The sequence below is a fragment of the Hylobates moloch genome, unplaced genomic scaffold (assembly GCF_009828535.3).
Source record: "Hylobates moloch isolate HMO894 unplaced genomic scaffold, HMol_V3 SCAFFOLD_12, whole genome shotgun sequence".
NCBI classification, from domain to species: domain Eukaryota; kingdom Metazoa; phylum Chordata; class Mammalia; order Primates; family Hylobatidae; genus Hylobates; species Hylobates moloch.
The window spans coordinates 28,054,287-28,072,179 of NW_026652287.1; the positions used below are offsets into that span (position 1 = coordinate 28,054,287).

The 17,893-nt window shown below is 36.5% G+C and overlaps 1 protein-coding gene across 4 annotated transcripts in view; it reads left to right on the top strand.

Moving 5' to 3' along the window:
- SLC41A2 (solute carrier family 41 member 2) overlaps window positions 1-17,893 on the top strand; it is a 151,157-nt gene that overhangs the window by 30,059 nt on the left and 103,205 nt on the right. For all 4 annotated transcript variants that reach the window (XM_058425497.1, XM_032168832.2, XM_058425499.1 and 1 more), the window contains 2 exons: window positions 11-732; window positions 16,582-16,689. In XM_058425497.1, coding sequence (XP_058281480.1) covers window positions 178-732; window positions 16,582-16,689 — 663 coding nt within the window. In that variant the 5' untranslated portion in view covers window positions 11-177. The remainder of the gene's footprint in view (window positions 1-10; window positions 733-16,581; window positions 16,690-17,893) is intronic.

Sequence of the window (17,893 nt, forward strand, 5' to 3'; positions counted from 1 at the left end):
ATTTTTCCAGATCCAGTCCTTCTGTGGAACTTCTGAACATCTTTTATTAGTGGAAATATTTTCTACACAATGAAGTCAACAACTTAATTTAAACCAGTGTTTGTGCAGTTCTGATTCATCTGCTGTGGTTCCCGAAGCTTGAGATCTAAGGAGTACAGGGTCTTTTGTGATGACAATATGACTAATAGTAAAGGAAGATCTATTACCGATAAAACAAGTGGTGGTCCAAGTAGTGGAGGAGGTTTTGTAGATTGGACTTTACGTTTAAACACAATTCAATCTGACAAGTTTTTAAATTTACTCTTGAGTATGGTTCCAGTGATTTACCAGAAAAACCAAGAAGACAGGCACAAAAAAGCAAACGGCATTTGGCAAGATGGATTATCAACTGCAGTACAGACTTTTAGTAATAGATCTGAGCAACACATGGAGTATCACAGTTTCTCAGAGCAGTCTTTTCATGCCAATAATGGGCACGCATCTTCAAGCTGCAGCCAAAAGTATGATGACTATGCCAATTATAATTACTGTGATGGAAGGGAGACTTCAGAAACCACTGCCATGTTACAAGATGAAGATATATCTAGTGATGGTGATGAAGATGCTATCGTAGAAGTGACCCCAAAATTACCAAAGGAATCCAGTGGCGTCATGGCATTGCAAATACTTGTGCCCTTTTTGCTAGCTGGTTTTGGAACAGTTTCAGCTGGCATGGTACTGGATATAGTACAGGTGGGTTTTCATCTTTGTTTAACTTTACTATCTTTTTTTGTTATTCCATTTCTGTTTAAAATGCTTTATGTAGGTTACTACTCTCAAACATTTACTTTAGATTTGATTTTCCCTTGGTAAAATGAACAGATGCTGACTCTGGGAGAGAATCTATTTCTAGGTGGGAGTTTTTCTTTTTTCCCCTTTAGAAATTCTGAAAGAATAGTTATTCTGACTGTAAGGTAACTCTTCTCTACAGACCTCAAAAGAGCTTAGTTAAAAGAAAATCTTCCCAAAATGTCATATTTAAATACTTTCTTACTTTTAAAATAAAAATTAATATATACTCATTAAAATGAATTCAAACATTAGAGGGTATTAAATAAAACATGAAGTTTCTCCTATTCCTTATCTCCAAATCAAAACTCTCCTCCTCTCCAGAGATTACCGTTGTGAAGTGTTTGTTGTATACACTTGCAGGCTTTTTTCTGTGCTTACATATATACATATGAGAGTTTTTTCAAAAATAAAAATAAAATGTTGCATATATTTTTCTGCAACTTATTTTCATTGCTTAATAATGCATCTCTCCAAATTGGTACACAAAGATTTTCTGCATTTTAAACTGAGTGCATGAGATTCCATTGTATGTATATACCAGAATTTACTTACTCATTCTTCCTTGTTGGTGCTGTAATAACTATCCTTATAAGTATAAGGATATATATTCATATACTAATGTTTTCATAGGATAGATTTAAAAACAGCATTGTTGGATATTAGGGTATGAATTAATATCTATGTTTAAAATTTTGTAGATACTGTCAAGTCACATTCCAAAAAATTTGTACCAATTTATACTCCTACTGTCAAAATATAAGTACTTTTATTTTTTCATTTCCCTATCAACATTGGGTATTTATTTATTTATTTATTTATTTTGAGACAGGGTCTCGCTCTGTGGCCTAGCTCACTACACCCTCAACCTCCTGTGCTCAAGTAATCCTCCCACCTCAGCCTCTTGAGTTGCTGGGATTACAGGCGCACTACACCTCACTAATTAAAAAAAAATTTTTTTTAGAGACGAGGTCTTGCTGTGTTGTCCAGGCGGGTCTCAAACTCCTGGGCTCAAGCAATCCTCCCACCTTGGCCTTTCCAAAGTGCTAGGGATTACAGGTGTGTACCACTGTGCCCAGCCAACACTGGGTCTTCTTGATCTTTTTTATATTTGCCAAATGGCAGGAAAATGTTATCATGTTTTAATTAACATTATTATTAATGTTTAGCATATTGTCATATGTTTATTGGCCATTTTTCTGTGAATTATTTTTTGTATCTTTTATTTATTTTTAAAATTTATGTGCTACTTATTGATTTGATTTGTAGGTATTCTCTTTCTTTCTTTCTTTTTTTTTTTTTTTTAAGGCGGAGTCTAGCTTTGTTGCCCAGGCTGGAGTGCAGTGGTGTGATCTCGGCTCACCGCAACCTCTACCTCCCAGGTTCAAGTGATTCTCCTGCCTCAGCCTCCTGAGTAGCTGGGACCACAGGCTCACGCTACCATGCCTGGCTAATTTTTGTATTTTTAGTAGAGATGTTGGTTAGGCTGGACTCGAACTCCTGACCTCAAGTGATCCGCCTGCCTCTGCCTCCCAAAGTGCTGGGATTACAGGCGTGACCCACCATGTCTAGCCGATTTGTAGGTGTTCTTAATGCCTTGTAGTTACCAAATACCTATTATATAATTATCTTTCTAAAGTAATAAGTTGCCAAAATGTGACATTTTATTCTGTCAGTTTTTGTTTATCAGTCATAGAAAGGTTGCCTCTGGGAAAGTATTAGATATATTATCTTCTAATGTGCTCTTATCTTTCATTGTTTGTTCCCTGAAGGAACCTCAGGTTATTTGTGACTCTAAGATGGTATTGAAGAGGTAATATTTTTATCTAAATGGAAAATGTACATAAATAGAAACATTTTTCCACCATCAGTTGGAGAAAGGATATGAGAGGAACTGTATTGCAGTACATTAAAGTTTTAAATAGATAATAATACCAAAGAGAGATCAAACCTACATCCACTTGAAATATAATTGTTTTAAGTTCTTATAGTAGTATCACAGCTGCGACAATAAATAGGCTGGTTTTGGTTGGGATTTTTTCTCGAGATACCAATTATTCTGAAGAAACACTCAGTATTTAACTATAGAATGGTAACATCTATAAGACTAAGGCGTTAGAGTACAGCTTAGCAGAATGTTTACATAGCTCATTATGTATCTGGAGTAATGTTGACTTACTTCCTGATACTGAGAGAACAGCACACATATAATTGGAAAAAGTTCCTTTTATGATTTTATGAACTTTTACAGTGCTAGCCCTAAGGACTTTATAATGTTAAACTTTAGTGTTAAACATTGTAGAAACATAATATAAAATTTTTTTTTTTTTTTTTTGAGATGGAGTCTCGCTCTTTCACCCAGGCCGGACTGCAGTGGCGCTATCTTGGCTCACTGCAAGCTCCGCCTCCCGGGTTCACGCCATTCTCCTGCCTCAGCCTCCCACATAGGTGGGACTACAGGCGCCCGCCACCGTGCCCGGCTAATTTTTTGTATTTTTAGTAGAGATGGGGTTTCACCGTGTTAGCCAGGATGGTCTCGATCTCCTGACCTTGTGATCCTCCTGTCTTGGCCTCACAAAGTGCTGGGATTACAGGCGTGAGCCACCGCGCCCGGCCGATATAAATATTTTTAAAGACTTTATTTGAATGTGCTGTTTTAAACTTTTTAACTGAAATGTAATACATCTAGAGTATACAAAATAAAAAATAGAGCTCAGTGAATTTTCGTAATATAAACAACCATATAACTATCAACCAGCTCAAGAAATATAATTTTGCCAGTACTGCTTCTTTAGTCCTCCTTGTGCCTTCTTCCAATTGCTGCCCTTTTTGTCCCCATCACCAAAGGTAATCACTAATATGATTTTCTGGTAAGCACCTCTTTGCTTGTCTTTATAAGTGTGTATCCCTAAACAACATAGTTTGGTTTTACTTGACTCTTTTTAAACTATATAATGGAAGTATAGAACATGTTTTTGTGTGTGCGTATGTGACTTTTTTTCCCTCAACATTATATAAATTTCATGAAACTGTAGTTTATTTCCATTGCTGGATAGTAATCCATTATATGAATATACTGTACCACAATTTATCTATTCTGCTACAAATGGACATTGGGAGGAATGGTGCTTCCAGACTCTTTTTTTTTTTTTTTTTTTTTTGAGACAGAGTTTCACTCTTGTGGCCCTGGCTGGAGTGCAATGGTGCAGTCTCGCCTCACTGCAACCTCCGCCTCCCAGGTTCAAGCGATTCTCCTGCCTCAGCCTCCTGAGTAGCTGGGATTACAGGCATGTGCCACCACACCTGGCTAATTTTGTATTTTTAGTAGAGACGGGGTTTCTCCATGTGGGTCAGGCTGGTCTTGAACTCCCAACCTCAGGTGATCCGCCTGCATCAGCCTCCCAAAGTGCTGGGATTACAGGCATGAGCCACTGCACCCGGCTGCTTCCAGACTTTTGATGCACATATGCATGAATTTCTTTTGGGTATATAGGTAGAGATGGAATTTCCAGGTCTTAGGGTATGGAGATACTCAAATTTAGTAGATGTCATATGATTTTTCATATTGGTTGTACCAATTTACAGTCTAATTAGCAGAGTACGAGAGATCTCAATACTCTATATTCTTATTTCTACTTGGAATCAGTAGTCTTTTTATTTTTAGAAATTCTGGCACATGTGGAGTGGTATCTCATTGTGGTTTTAATGGAGATTTCTGTGATAACTAATGATGTATACTGACCATTTGGATATTACTGGTAAAGCTTTTTTTGTCCATCTTTCTATTTATTTTTCTTATAGATTTATGGGAGCTGTTACTTGTTTTTCTTATAGATTTGTAGGAGTTATATTTTGGATATGAGCCATTTAGTGCTATATATTTAAAACATCTTTTCTCTCCCCTGTGGCAGAAGTTCTTAATTTTGAAGTAGTCCTTTTCCTCCTGCTTTTTCATAGTTTGTGTTTAATGTCTCTTGTCTAAGAAATCTTAACATACCCTGTGGTAATTAAGATATTTTATTACATTACTTTGTTGAAGCTTTGTTGTTTTGCTCTTACATTTAGATCATTCCCTCCCTGGAATGGATTTTTGTGTAGAGTATGAAATGGGTCTTATGTTTAGTTACTGGTTTCTTGAGGTTTTCTATTTCTTCATGGTTCGATAGTTGTATGTGTCCAGAATTTATCCTTGTTGCATGTTTTCCAATTTGTTTGTGTATAGTTGTTCATAATAGTCTTTGATGATTCTTTGTATTTTTGTGGTCTCAGTTGTTATGAATCCTTTTTCATTTCTAATTTGACTTATTTCGGACTTCTCTCTTTTTTTCATAGTCTAGCTAAAAATTTGATTTTGTTTATCTTTTCAAAAAATAACTTTTTGTTTCATTGATCTGTATTTTTTAGTCTGAATTTCATGATTTCTGCTCTAATCTTTATTTAATTTCTTTTCTTCTACTAATTCAGGGTTTGAATTGTTCTTGCTTTTCTGGTTCCTTGGGGTGCATTGTTAAGTTGTTTATTTGAAGTCTATTTTTTTTTTTTTTTTTTTTTGAGATGGAGTCTCGCTCTGTCGCCCAGGCTGGAGTACAGTGGCACGATCTCGGCTCACTGCAAGCTCTGCCTCCCGGGTTCACACCATTCTCCCGCCTCAGCCTCCTGAGTAGCTGGGACTACAGGCACCCGCCAGCCCGCCTGGCTAATTTTTTGTACTTTTAGTAGAGACGGAGTTTCACTGTGTTAGCCAGGATGGTCTCGATCTCCTGACCTCGTGATCCACCCGTCTTGGCCTCCCAAAGTGCTGGGATTACAGGCGTGAGCCACTGTGCCCGGCCTCTATTTTTTGACATAGTATTTATTGTTATAAATTTTTCTCTTAATATTGCTATTGCTGTATTCCATAGATTTTGACATGTTGTATTTTCATTTTCATTTGTTTCAAGAAAATTTTAAATTTTAAATTTCCTTCTTAATTTCTTTATTTCATTGGTCACTCAGGAGCATGTGGTTTAATTTCTATATGTTTGTGTAGTTTCTGAGGTTCATCTTATTGATTCTAGTCTTATTCCATTGTGCTCTGCAGAGAGACTTGATATGATATCTATTTTTTTGAATTTGTGGAGAATATTTTGTGGCTTAAGATATAATCTATTCTGTTAGAATGTTCCGCATGCTGATGAAAAGAATGTATCTTCTGTAGCAGTTGGGTGAAATGTTCTCTAAATATCAGTTAGGCCTGTTTGGTCTAATGTGTGGTTTAACTCCAGTGTTTCTTTGTTGATTTTCTGTCTGACTGATCTGTTCATTAATTGAGAGTGGAGTGTTGAAGTCCCCTACTATTATTGTATTGTAGTCTATCTCTCTCTCTTTAGATTTATAAATGTTTGCTTTATATACTTAGAAGCTCTGGTGTTGAGTGGATATATATATATATATATTTGTTATGTCTTCTTGCTGAATTGACCCCTTTATCATTATATAGTGGTCTCTTTTTCTCTTTTACTGTCTTTGATTTGTAGTCTATTCTATCTAGTATAAATATAGCTATTCTTTGCTCTTTTCTTGGTTTCTAGTTGCATGGAATATATTTTTCTACTGCTTCACCTACAGTCTAGGTGTGTCTTTATAGATGAAGTGGGTTTCTTGTAGGCAGAAACCTGGGTCTTGTTTCTTTACCCATGTAACCACTCTATGCCTTTTCATTGGAGAATTGAGTAATTTATAGTCAGTATTATTATTGATGAGTAAGGACTTACAACTGACATTTTGTTGCTTATTTTCTACCTGTTTTGTAACTCTTCCTTTCTTACCGTCTTCCTCTGTGATTCCTTTGTGATTTTTCTCTAGTTGCATGTTTTAATTTGCTGCTTTTTATTTTTAGTGAATAAGTTATAGATTTTTACACTGTGGTTACCATAAGGCTTAACAAAAAATCTTACAATGTTATTTTATTTTATTTTATTGTATTTTATTTTATTTTATTTTATTTTTTGAGACGGAGTCTCGCTCTGTCACTCAGGCTGGAGTGCAGTGGCACAATCTCGGCTCACTGCAAGCTCCGCCTCCCGAGTTCACGCCATTCTCCTGCCTCAGCCTCTCCGAGTAGCTGGGACTACAGGCGCCCGCCACCATGCCCGGCTAATTTTTTGTATTTTTAGTAGAGACGGGGTTTCACCGTGGTCTCGATCTCCTGACCTCGGGATCCACCCGCCTCGGCCTCCCAAAGTGCTGGGATTACAAGCGTGAGCCACCGCGCCCGGCCAACAATGTTATTTTAAAGAGATGACAACTTATTTTAGATCACAAAGAAAATAATAGAAACAAAGAAAAAACTAAGAAACTCTACACTTTAACTCCACCCCCTCCATTTTTGACCTTTGGTTATTCCAATTTTCACATTTTTATATTGCCTATCTCTTCACAGGTTGCTGTAGCTATTATTGTTTTTGATAGATTTGTGTTTTAGGCTTCATACTAGAGTTATGAGAGGATTTCACACCCTAATTACAGTATTAGAGGATTCTTTGTTTTGCTGTGCACTTAATTTTACCAGTGAATTTTATATCTTCAACTGTTTTCTTTTTGCACAGTAGTGTTTTTTTCTTTCAGGTCAAAGAACTCTCTTTAGTATTTCTTATAAGACAAATCTAGAGGTGCTGAATTCTCCTAGCTTTTGTTTGTCTGGGAAAAACTTTCTCTCCTTCATTTTGAAGGATAGCTTTGCTATATATAGTATTCTTGGATGGTAGCTTTTTTTATTTCTTTTTAAATTTCTTTCAGCATTTAAAAAATATTATTTCACCCGCTTCTGGCCTGTATGGTTTCTGCTGAAAAGTCTGTTGCCAGATGACCTGGAGCTCCTTTACATGTTATTTCTTCTTTTTCTCTTGCTGCATTTAGGATTCTCTTTCTTTGACTTTTGAGATTTTGTTATTATATGCCTTGGGGTAGTCTTATTTGGGTCAGATCTGGTGTTCTCTGACCTTATTGTATCTGGATATTTATAGCTTTCTCAAGTTTTGGAAAGTTTTCAGTTTTTATTTCTTTGAATAAGCTTTCTATTCCTTGCTCTTGCTCAACTCCCTCTTGAATACGAATAATTATTAGATTTGGTCTTTCAAGGTAGTTTTTTATAGCTTGTAGACAATCTTTGTTCTTTTTTTTCCTTCTTCTTTTTTTAAGAGACAGGGTTTCTTTCTCCCAGGCTGGAGCCCAGCTTCAAATTCCTGGGCTCAAGTGATCCTCCCACCTCAGTTCCTGAGTAGCTGGGACCACAGGCATGTGACACCATACCCAGCTAGTTTATTATTATTTTATTTTATTTTATTTTTGAGACGGAGTCTCGTTCTGTTGCCCAGGCTGGAGTGCAGTGGCATGATCTCGGCTCACTGCAAGCTCTGCTTCCTGGGTTCTGCCATTCTCCTACCTCAGCCTCCCTAGTAGCTGGGACTACAAGTGCCCACCACCACACCCTGCTAATTTTTTGTATTTTCAGTAGAGACGGGCTTTCACCGTGTTAGCCAGGATGGTGTCGATTTCCTGACCTTGTGATCCACCCGCCTTGGCCTCCCAAACTGCTGGGATTACAGGCGTGAGCCACCGCGCCCGGCCCATATCCAGCTAATTTAAAAAAAATTTTGTCGAGACAGGGTCTTGCTTTGTTGCGCAGGCTGTTTTTCTTTTTCTTTTTTTCTTCTCTGTGTATTTTCGAATAGCTCACCGACTCTTTCTTCTGCTTGATCCATTCTCCTGTTGAGAGCTTTCAATGAATTTATCAGTTCAGCAAATGTAGTTCTCAGTTTTAAGATTTGTTTTCTTTTATTTTTATTATTTCAATCTCTTTGTTAAATTTCTCTGATAAATTTCTGCATTACTTTTCTTTGTCACCTTGAATGTTTAACAGAATTCCCTTTTAAATCCCAGCAAGACTTTTTGTAGATATAAATAAGATTATTCTAAAATTCATATCCAAAGGGAAAGAAAATAGGATAGTTGTAACAATTTTGAGACAGGAAAAATTTCAAGAATTATTATATAGTTAAATAATCCAGACTGCATGATATTAGAGGATGGATAGACACAGAGATCAATGCCACAGAATGGACAACCCACACAAATACATCCAACTAATTTTTGACAGAGGTGCCAAAGCAATTCAGTGGAGGAAAAAATAGCCTTTTCAGCAAATGGTGTTGGAGCAATTCGACTTCCATAGGCAAACAAATAAATTTGACCTGAGTCTCGTGCTTTATAGAAAAATTAACTCAATATGGACCACACACTTAAATATAAAATGTAAATGATAAAACCTTTAGTGGAAAAACAGGAGAAAATCTCAGGATCTCAGACTAAGCAGAGTTCTTAGACTTGACACCAAAAACATGATCCATAAAAAGAAAAATTAATAAATTGGATTTCATAAAAGAAACAGTTTACTCTGAACAATGCTAAAAGGATGAAAAGACAAGCTACAGAGTGGGAAAAAATATTTTCAAACCACCTATCTGACAAAGGATTAGTATATATAAGAACTCTTAAATCTCAACAGTTAAAAAAAAAAATTAGAAAATTGGCAGAAGACCCAGAGCAGTTCACTGAAGAACATATACAGATGGCAGATAAACACATGAAAAGAAGTTCAACATCATTAGCCATTAGAGAAATGCAAATGAAAACCACAATGAACTATCACTACACACCTATCGGAATGGCTAAAATAAAACATAGTGACAACACTGGATGGAGTTAGCATGTAGAGAAAGGATATCATGAATTGCTGACGGGAATATAAAATGGTACAGCTGCTGTGGAAACACTTTTGCAGTTCTGTAAAAAACAAACCCTAAATATTAACTACCATGTGACATAGCAGCTGCATTCCTGGGCATTTATCCCCAGAGAATGCAGACTTATGTTCATACAAATCCTCTACAAGAATGGTTATGGTAGCATTATTCATGATGGCTAAGAACTGGATACAACCGAAGTGTCCTTCAACAGTTGAGTTAAACTTTGGTAAATTCGTATGATGGAATACTACTACCCAGCAACAAAAAGAAATAAACTATTGACACATGCAACAACCTAGATGAATCTCCAGAGAATTATGCTGAGTGAAAAGCTAATCTTAAAATATTATAGATTGTATTACTTCATTCATACAAAATTCTCTGATTGATAAAATTATAGAAATGGAGAACAGATTAGTGGTTGCCAGTGGTTAAGGAGGTATTAGTAGTGGAGAGAGATGGCTCTAAAAGAGAATTAGGAGAGATCCTTGTGGTGATGGAAATGTTCTATATCTTGACTGTATCAATGCCAATATCTTGGTTGTGATATTGTACTGCAGTTTTGCAAGATACCATTGGGGAAAAACGGGATAAGGGTTACATGGGATCTCTCTGTATTAGTTTTTTATAACTGCATGTGAATCTACAATTACTTCAAAATAGAAAGTTTAATTAAAAAAAGTAATATGTGTACCTGGTTAAGCATATTTAAGCAGTATGAAGAATAAGTGGTGGAGAAAAAAAGTCTGTCTTCTGCTGTATGCACCCTTACCCTGGGCCCTTCCTTAGAAATGACTGTTTTTAATTTTTTTTTTATATCTCCTTCAACAGACATGAAATGCATGTATTTGCATTAATATATATATTTTCTAAAAAACAAAAACTAAGTAACACTCTATAATGTTGCTCTTCACTTTGATCTTCTTAATTTGTCTTAGAGCTCTTTCAATGTAGGTACACACAGATTTACCAAATTCTTCTCAGACAGGTAATGCACTAATATAAGGATGTATCATAATTAATCTGCCAAGTTACCTTATGAAGGGGATTTTAATTGCCTCAAACTTTTGGCTGTTATGAACAATGATGAAGAAGAGTCATTATATGGGTGTGTTTTTGAACTCATATGCAAGTTTTTTTATAGGGCAGATTCCTAGAAGTAGAATTCTGAGTCAAAATTTTGGTCATTTTACATTTGATAGGTATTACCAGATTCCACCAAAGAAGTTAAACCTTTATGTTTTCACAAGCAGTGCAAAAGAGTGCCTATGTCCTTATACTCTTAGCAAAAGTGTATTTTCCAACGTTTTGATCTTTACCAATCTCATCAATGAAAATTTTTCACCTTTTCATTTGTATTTCTATAATTAAGATTGAAGTTGGTCATTTTGTCATATGTTTAAAAGTGAATAGGTTTATTTTCAAACTAAGTTTAAATGACAATAAAAATTTTTTCCATATATAAGGATTTGGGGTATGTACTTTTTTAACTGCATAACCTTATTTTACCAATTAAAAAATGTTCTCTGACATTTTAAAGTTAGGAGTCTATAGATGTGTTCTTCAACTTATTATTTTGAATTTTCATTTTTGTTTATTCTTGTGGATTTAAACAGATTTTTAAGTTTTGAGTCTAGTATTTAGGTAAGTAATCTGACATTATGTTTGACTTGTAGATGTATACCTCAGTTTCTGCACTGATGCATGTGCAAAGTTAGGTATGACAAGAAGTCATACTTTAGGGCAGGTTCATAGCCCCAGAGCACATACTGGATCATGGTAAAATTTGTAAGTAAGTGAACATTATTTTTGGCACTAGCTGCTTCAGCATTCCCTCTCTGGACATTTTCTGCATTATGTCCTCTTGACAGGAAAATTAACTGATAATGCATCCTGGTCTTACAGCTAATAAACACTCAATTAATTACTATGTGCAGGCACAGTCCTGAGCAGAATCTTCTGAGGTGGTACAAGTATGTCCATATTTTAGATGCAGAAAGTAAAGCATAATTTTGCCCAAATCACACAGTAAGTAGTAAAGTCAGAATTTCAGTGAAGGTGATCTGACTCTAGAGCCCTTGCTGTTGACCCCTGTGCATACTACTTCATACTCTTCTCGTAGTTCCCAGTTGTGTGTCAAGACACCCCAGGGTTACTGTGGGATATTTTAAGTTTTTGAGGGAAACACAACGATGTCTCCTGGATGCACTGTAGACTACTAGCTCAAGGTGGCTTAACATCTCAACATTAGGTCACACTCCATTTCTTTGGATGATATGTCTTTGCAAAACTGGGTTTTCAGTATTGCTGTGATAAAAAGCAAGATCACACAAAAATCAATATAAAACAGGAAATGAAGGTGATAGTTTCCAATTCCAACGTTTGAGAAGTTGCGCAGTGCCCAACAGGTACTTATATCCCATTAGTAAATAATTATGGTTGTAAAAAATGACATAAAATACTTTTTTTTCTTTCAATTTACCTGTATAAGTTCTTCAAATGGTTACTAAAGTGTTAGGAAATAAATACTTACTAGGTTGTTTGGACCTAACTACTTAATACATAGGATTGTTAGGTATTCTTTTTGTCCTAAGGATGCTATGAAAATATTTCTCAGCTACTAAGCATGCCGTGAACTGAGAAAGTTTGGGAACTTCTGCAAGCACATCAGGTTGTGTTAACTTTTTGTTTTTCTTTTTTTTGAGATAGAGTCTCGCTCTGTCACCCAGGCTGGAGTGCAATGGCGCAATCTCAGCTCACTGCAACTTCTGCCTCCTGGGTTCAGGCGATTCTCTTGCCTTGGCTTCCCAAGGAGCTGGGATTACAGGCACTTGCCACTATGCCAGCTAATTTTTGCAGAGATGGGGTTTCACCACATTGGCCAGGCTGGTCTCGAGCTCCTGACCTCAAGTGATCCATCTGCCTCGGCATTCCAGAGTGCTGGGATTACAGGCGTGAGCCACTGCCCAACCTGGTGTTAACTTTTGAATGATGAGGTACATAAATTTGGAAAGGAGAGCCTTATATTTCATACAGGGTTGCAGCCTGCAAGGTGGCCATTCTGACAGTCTGGGAAGCATCGCCTCTAGTCAGAAGCCAGAAACAGACACTTCAAAGGAGGGGAAAAAGGAAATAGGAATTTATGCTGGGTAGGTTGGCCAAATGTATGTATTTAATATGCTATAAGAGGAGTCATGAATATTTGTGAAAAGAGAAACGTGCATGTGCAGTGGAACTTCATACCCCTTCATGAGTTGCATGTAGACTGGCCAGAACCACTCTGTGATCTCCAGTCTCTTATCAGGAAGGAATGCTGGTCAGTTGTTTTGCTGAAACTACAAAAGAGGATGGGAGCAGTCAAGATCAGCAGTGGAGTCTTTTGAAAAGGTTGATTTCTGTTTAGCCCTTAGGGAAGAAAGCCTAATGGCAGTTAACAAGGGAAAAGGGGTATAATGGGATGTGGTTGATCTCCCATGCTGTCCTGGCTGAGAACTTAGTTTTCAAGATTACTCTGTCCTCTTGGCCATAAGAGGGTTCTTTCAGTTGGTTTTGGGGGATTTGGATTTTTATTTCTCACTAATATGGAAAAAATAATGTAGATTTTTTTGGCACAAGATAGGAAATCAATAATTCATAGCTCTTATTGTTGTCACACCAATGCTGAGGTGTTAAGTATTTCATAGGAATTCTCCCATAAGTATTTCATTTGAATTGAATGTGGAAAGAATAACCAAAGGGAGTAGCCTATAGGCGTGCGTTCCAACAGGTCTAAAGCGTGATGGCATGTGATGCTTTCATGTTGCAACAACCAACACAGAAGATTTCTGTGACCAAATGTGTGGGGCTTTTACCCCACACACCAAGCAAGCAGTCCATCCTGCAGCAGACACTGGCTGATGCAGAATTAATGTCCTCCAATTCAATTCTGACATTATCCAGAGGTAGCATCAGATCCCACAGGTTGAGGGCTCAGTCCAAAAGACTGTCCTCTGCTTGAGATGCCAGATGCAAGTCCTGGCCGCCAGAATTTCTGACCAACTGGCTTTAAGCTGGGGTTCCCATGATCTCCTCTTTGGGCTTGATTGGTCTGCTGAAGCAGCTCACAGAACTCAGGCAAACGCTTATGTTTACCTGTTCATCATTAAGGATATTACAAAGAATACAGATGAAGAAATATGTAGGGTGAGGTATGGGGGCAGAGGCATGGAGCTTTCATGCCCTCACTGTATGTTCCCTCATCCAGGAACTTCCAAATGTTCAGCTGTGTGGAAGCTCTCCAAACCAAGTCCTTTGGACTTTTATGAAGCTTCATCATGTAGGCATGATTTATTAAACCCCTGGTCATCAGTGGTCAACTTAACCTTCAATCCCTCCATCCTCCCCAAAGGTGTTTGCGTGGGTGAGGGTAGTTTGAAAGTCCCAGTCCTCTAATAATGCCTTGGTCTTTCTAGTGACCAGCCCCATCCTGAAGCTACCTGGGGCTGCCAGCTGTCATCAATCAGCATACACAAAGACATCACTTTGTGTATCACTAAATTCTAACGATTTTAGATATATGCCAGGAAACAGGGTTGAAGACCAAATATATGCTTTGCAGTATCACAGCAGGTGTCATAAAATGATGACCTAGGTAAAAGGTATTCTGAATTATTTTTGGGATCTGATAAAAATCATACCTATCTCTTAGGTTTGTTGTGAAGATTGAGTGAGTCTAAAGAACCATGCCTGGAACATAACAATCAGTGAATGTTAGGTATTATTAATATTTGTTACTATCTGTTATTCATCATTATCATCATTGCTACCAATGTCTTTGAAAGATATATATTTCACTAGCACATCAGAATTGTTAGCCCATCATAAAACATGGACAAAATTGTTTGCTGGTTAGTTTTTAAGACTAATAATCTCGGGTGCCATTGAACCCCCCCAGTGCTTTTTTAGGCCCATCCTTAATTGGCTTGAACCCAATTAGAGGGTTTTCCCTTGTGAACTCTTTGAACCAGGATTTTACAGAAGACTGATCTGATAAATATTTTCTGAGGTCTCTTTAGGCCCCCCAGTTCTACATCTGTTTGGAACAGCCTAGGGAAAGTTTGGGAACAAATCAAAATTTTCCTTCGTTTATCTGATAGATATAAGTTTTACTTTTCTCATCTGTCTTGGTACTCTTGACAACATGTATATTTTTGATACTTTTTGATATAAAGTTAATATGCCTAGCTCATAAAATATCTTACTGGGACAATCACCTCTTAATAGCACTTGTAAAATGTCACTTTGTGTTATTAAGATATTTATATCTTTAATATCTTTATATGTATCTTTAATATCTGTTATTTTCATTATCATATGTAAACCAAAATCATCCAAGACAGGCCTCAATTTAGAAGTTTATTTTGCCAAAGTTACGGATCATGACCTGTGATACAGCCTCAGGAGGTATGGAGAACATGTGCCAATATGGTTGGGTTGTAGCTTGATTTTGTACATTTTAGGGGGACGGAAGTTACAGGCAGACATCGATCAATACATGTAAGTTATACATTGGTTTGGTTCAGAAATGTGGGACAACTTAAAGTGGGGGCTTCCACGTCATAGGTGGATTCAAAGATTTTCTGATTGGCAATTGGTTTAAAGAATTAAATTATTTGAAGACCTGGAATCAATAGAAAGGAATATGTGGGTTAAGATAAGGGGTTGTGGAGACCAAGGTTCTTACTATGCAGATGAAGCCTCCAGGTAGCAGGCTTCAGAGAGAATAGATGGTAAATGTTTCTTAGACTTAAGAAGTTGCTAGACTGTTAGTTAATCTCTCCTGGATCAGGAAAAGACCAGGAAAGGGAAAAGGTTTTGCTACAGAATGTAGATTTTCTCCACAAGAGACAGCTTTGCAGGGCCATTAAAAATATGTCAAAGAAATATATTTTGGGGTAAAATAACTTCAGTTTCATTCAGGGTCTGCTGTCATGTGAAGCTATACTAAAGACTGTTTGGAATTTGGTATCTCATTGCTACAAAGAGTCTATTTTGTCAGTCTTAAGATCTCTGTTTTAATGTTAATGTTGGTCAGGTATGCCTGAATTTTAAAGGGAAGAGGGTATAATGAGGCATGTCTGACCAGCCCCCTTCCCATTATGGCCTAAGCTAGATTTTAGATTTACTTTGGAATGCCCTTGGCTGAGAAGGGGGTCTATTCCGTTGGTTGGGGACATTAGAAGTTTATTTTTCATTTATACACGGTATTTCTCCAAAGGCTAGATGGGGTGGATATTATTTTCATTTAATAGATGAAGAAATTGAGATTGGAAAGATACATGACTCATCCAGGATCATGAAGCCAAGTTATGACAGATCCATGGCTAGAAGCACAAACTTTATTTCCAGTTTAGTGCTGTTTTTATGAACGTCTCTGCCTCACACCTTAAAATGGGGATTAAAACATGGGATTACTTAGAACTCCTGGGGTCAACTCTAGGTCCCATCTTTTGATCTTGGGGAAATAATTTAATCTCTCTGAGTCTTTATTCCTTCATTTGTGAAATTAGATAGTAATAGCACTGTAATTTTCCAGTGGATTTGTTGTAATTAGTATTGGAAGCAAGATTCAAATCAATTGTCTAATTCCAGAATCTGTGCTCTTAACCACTAGCCAGTCTAACGATTGTCATCATAAAGAGATAAAGTAAAACCTTTAGGAATATGAGGGTTGTGTAACAAGTAGATGTAGAATGGGTTGTAGCAACATATCAGCTGACCCCCAACTCTAACAGCATCTTTTAAAGTGACTCAGAGCTTCAGAGCTCAGGAGAATGGAGTTAAGCTAAGTCCTCGCTGATTACATGAACTGTGTGGTTATTCAAAATGTAGATGCCAAGTTGGGAAAAAGGCTGAGATTTTTAGAAATGTCTTTGTTCTAAAGTTTTTAAAGAGTGCCAGAACATTTTATTTTATTTTTTTCTTACAGCACTGGGAGGTGTTCAGAAAAGTTACAGAAGTTTTCATTTTAGTCCCTGCTCTTCTTGGTCTCAAAGGGAACTTGGAAATGACATTGGCATCCAGATTATCCACTGCAGTAAGTTTTTTCCTACCTCAAATTATGTGTATTATCTATCCTGTTTCTCTCTGTTAAGGGGAACTTGTATCAGGAAAATATTTCTTTCTCTGATACACTTCTGCACTTCAGGGCTGTGCTAAGTAGTTATGCCTGATATCATATTCTGAAATATTGTCTCATCTGATAATTATAGGCCCTCTTTTATCCCAGGAAGTAGTTACTTGCCTCCTTTGATGCCAGGACATTCTGGCATTTATCATCAATGCTTAAGGCATGGGGTAAATCAGATATTGAGATTCTTTGTGGTTCGATGGTTGGTTGATTGGTATTTAAACTTTCTGTAATTGTAGAGGTAATACATTCTTATTATAAAAACTAAAGAAAAGGGAAAAATATAAAAAAGAAAATCTAAAGCTACCCCTAATTATCCACTTAAATATAACCTCTACTAATACTTTGGTACAGATCCTTCTATACCTACATATCTATACTTATATGTAGTTAGGTATATCATAATGTAAATACATACCGTGTATTCTAAAAAAGAACTAGAATTCTATATATTCTCATTTATAATCTGTGATCTCCATTTAAAAATACATCATGATCATCTTTCCATATCAGTAAATGTACATCTGTGTCGTTATTGAATATGTACTTTTCTGTTGTATAGCTCTACTACAGTTTACTTCGTCATCTATTATTGGATGTTTAAACTCCTTCTAACATTCTTCTATTACAAACAATGTTGTGATGAATATTCTAGTACATACATTTTTCCATTCTTATTTTTTTAGGGCCCGTTCTAGGATTGTAATTACTATTCAGAAAAAAGAAATCTGTACTTTTAAGTCTTTAGGTACATATTGCAAAATTGTCATTCGAAAAGCATAAACATTTTAAAAAATACTGCCAGTAGCAGAGTTCTGAGTTATTTTTAGAAGCTCAAAAGGACATTGTCATCTTATTATAATATGATTTTGGGGTTTGCCATTGTGGAACCAAGTTATGGTTAAAACCATGTAGCCAGTGAGGTTCACTTCAGTGAGCTATCTGCATATGAAATACTAGCCCAAACTTAACTAAGTCACCAGATAAGATTACTAATTGAAATTCATTTAGTATATAAAGTTTTTTTCCTTTAAAGAAGATAGAGCAAGATAGAGTTGATCCATCTATCAATTAGGAAAAAATTTATGTATCTAAAGGTAATCAAGAAGTG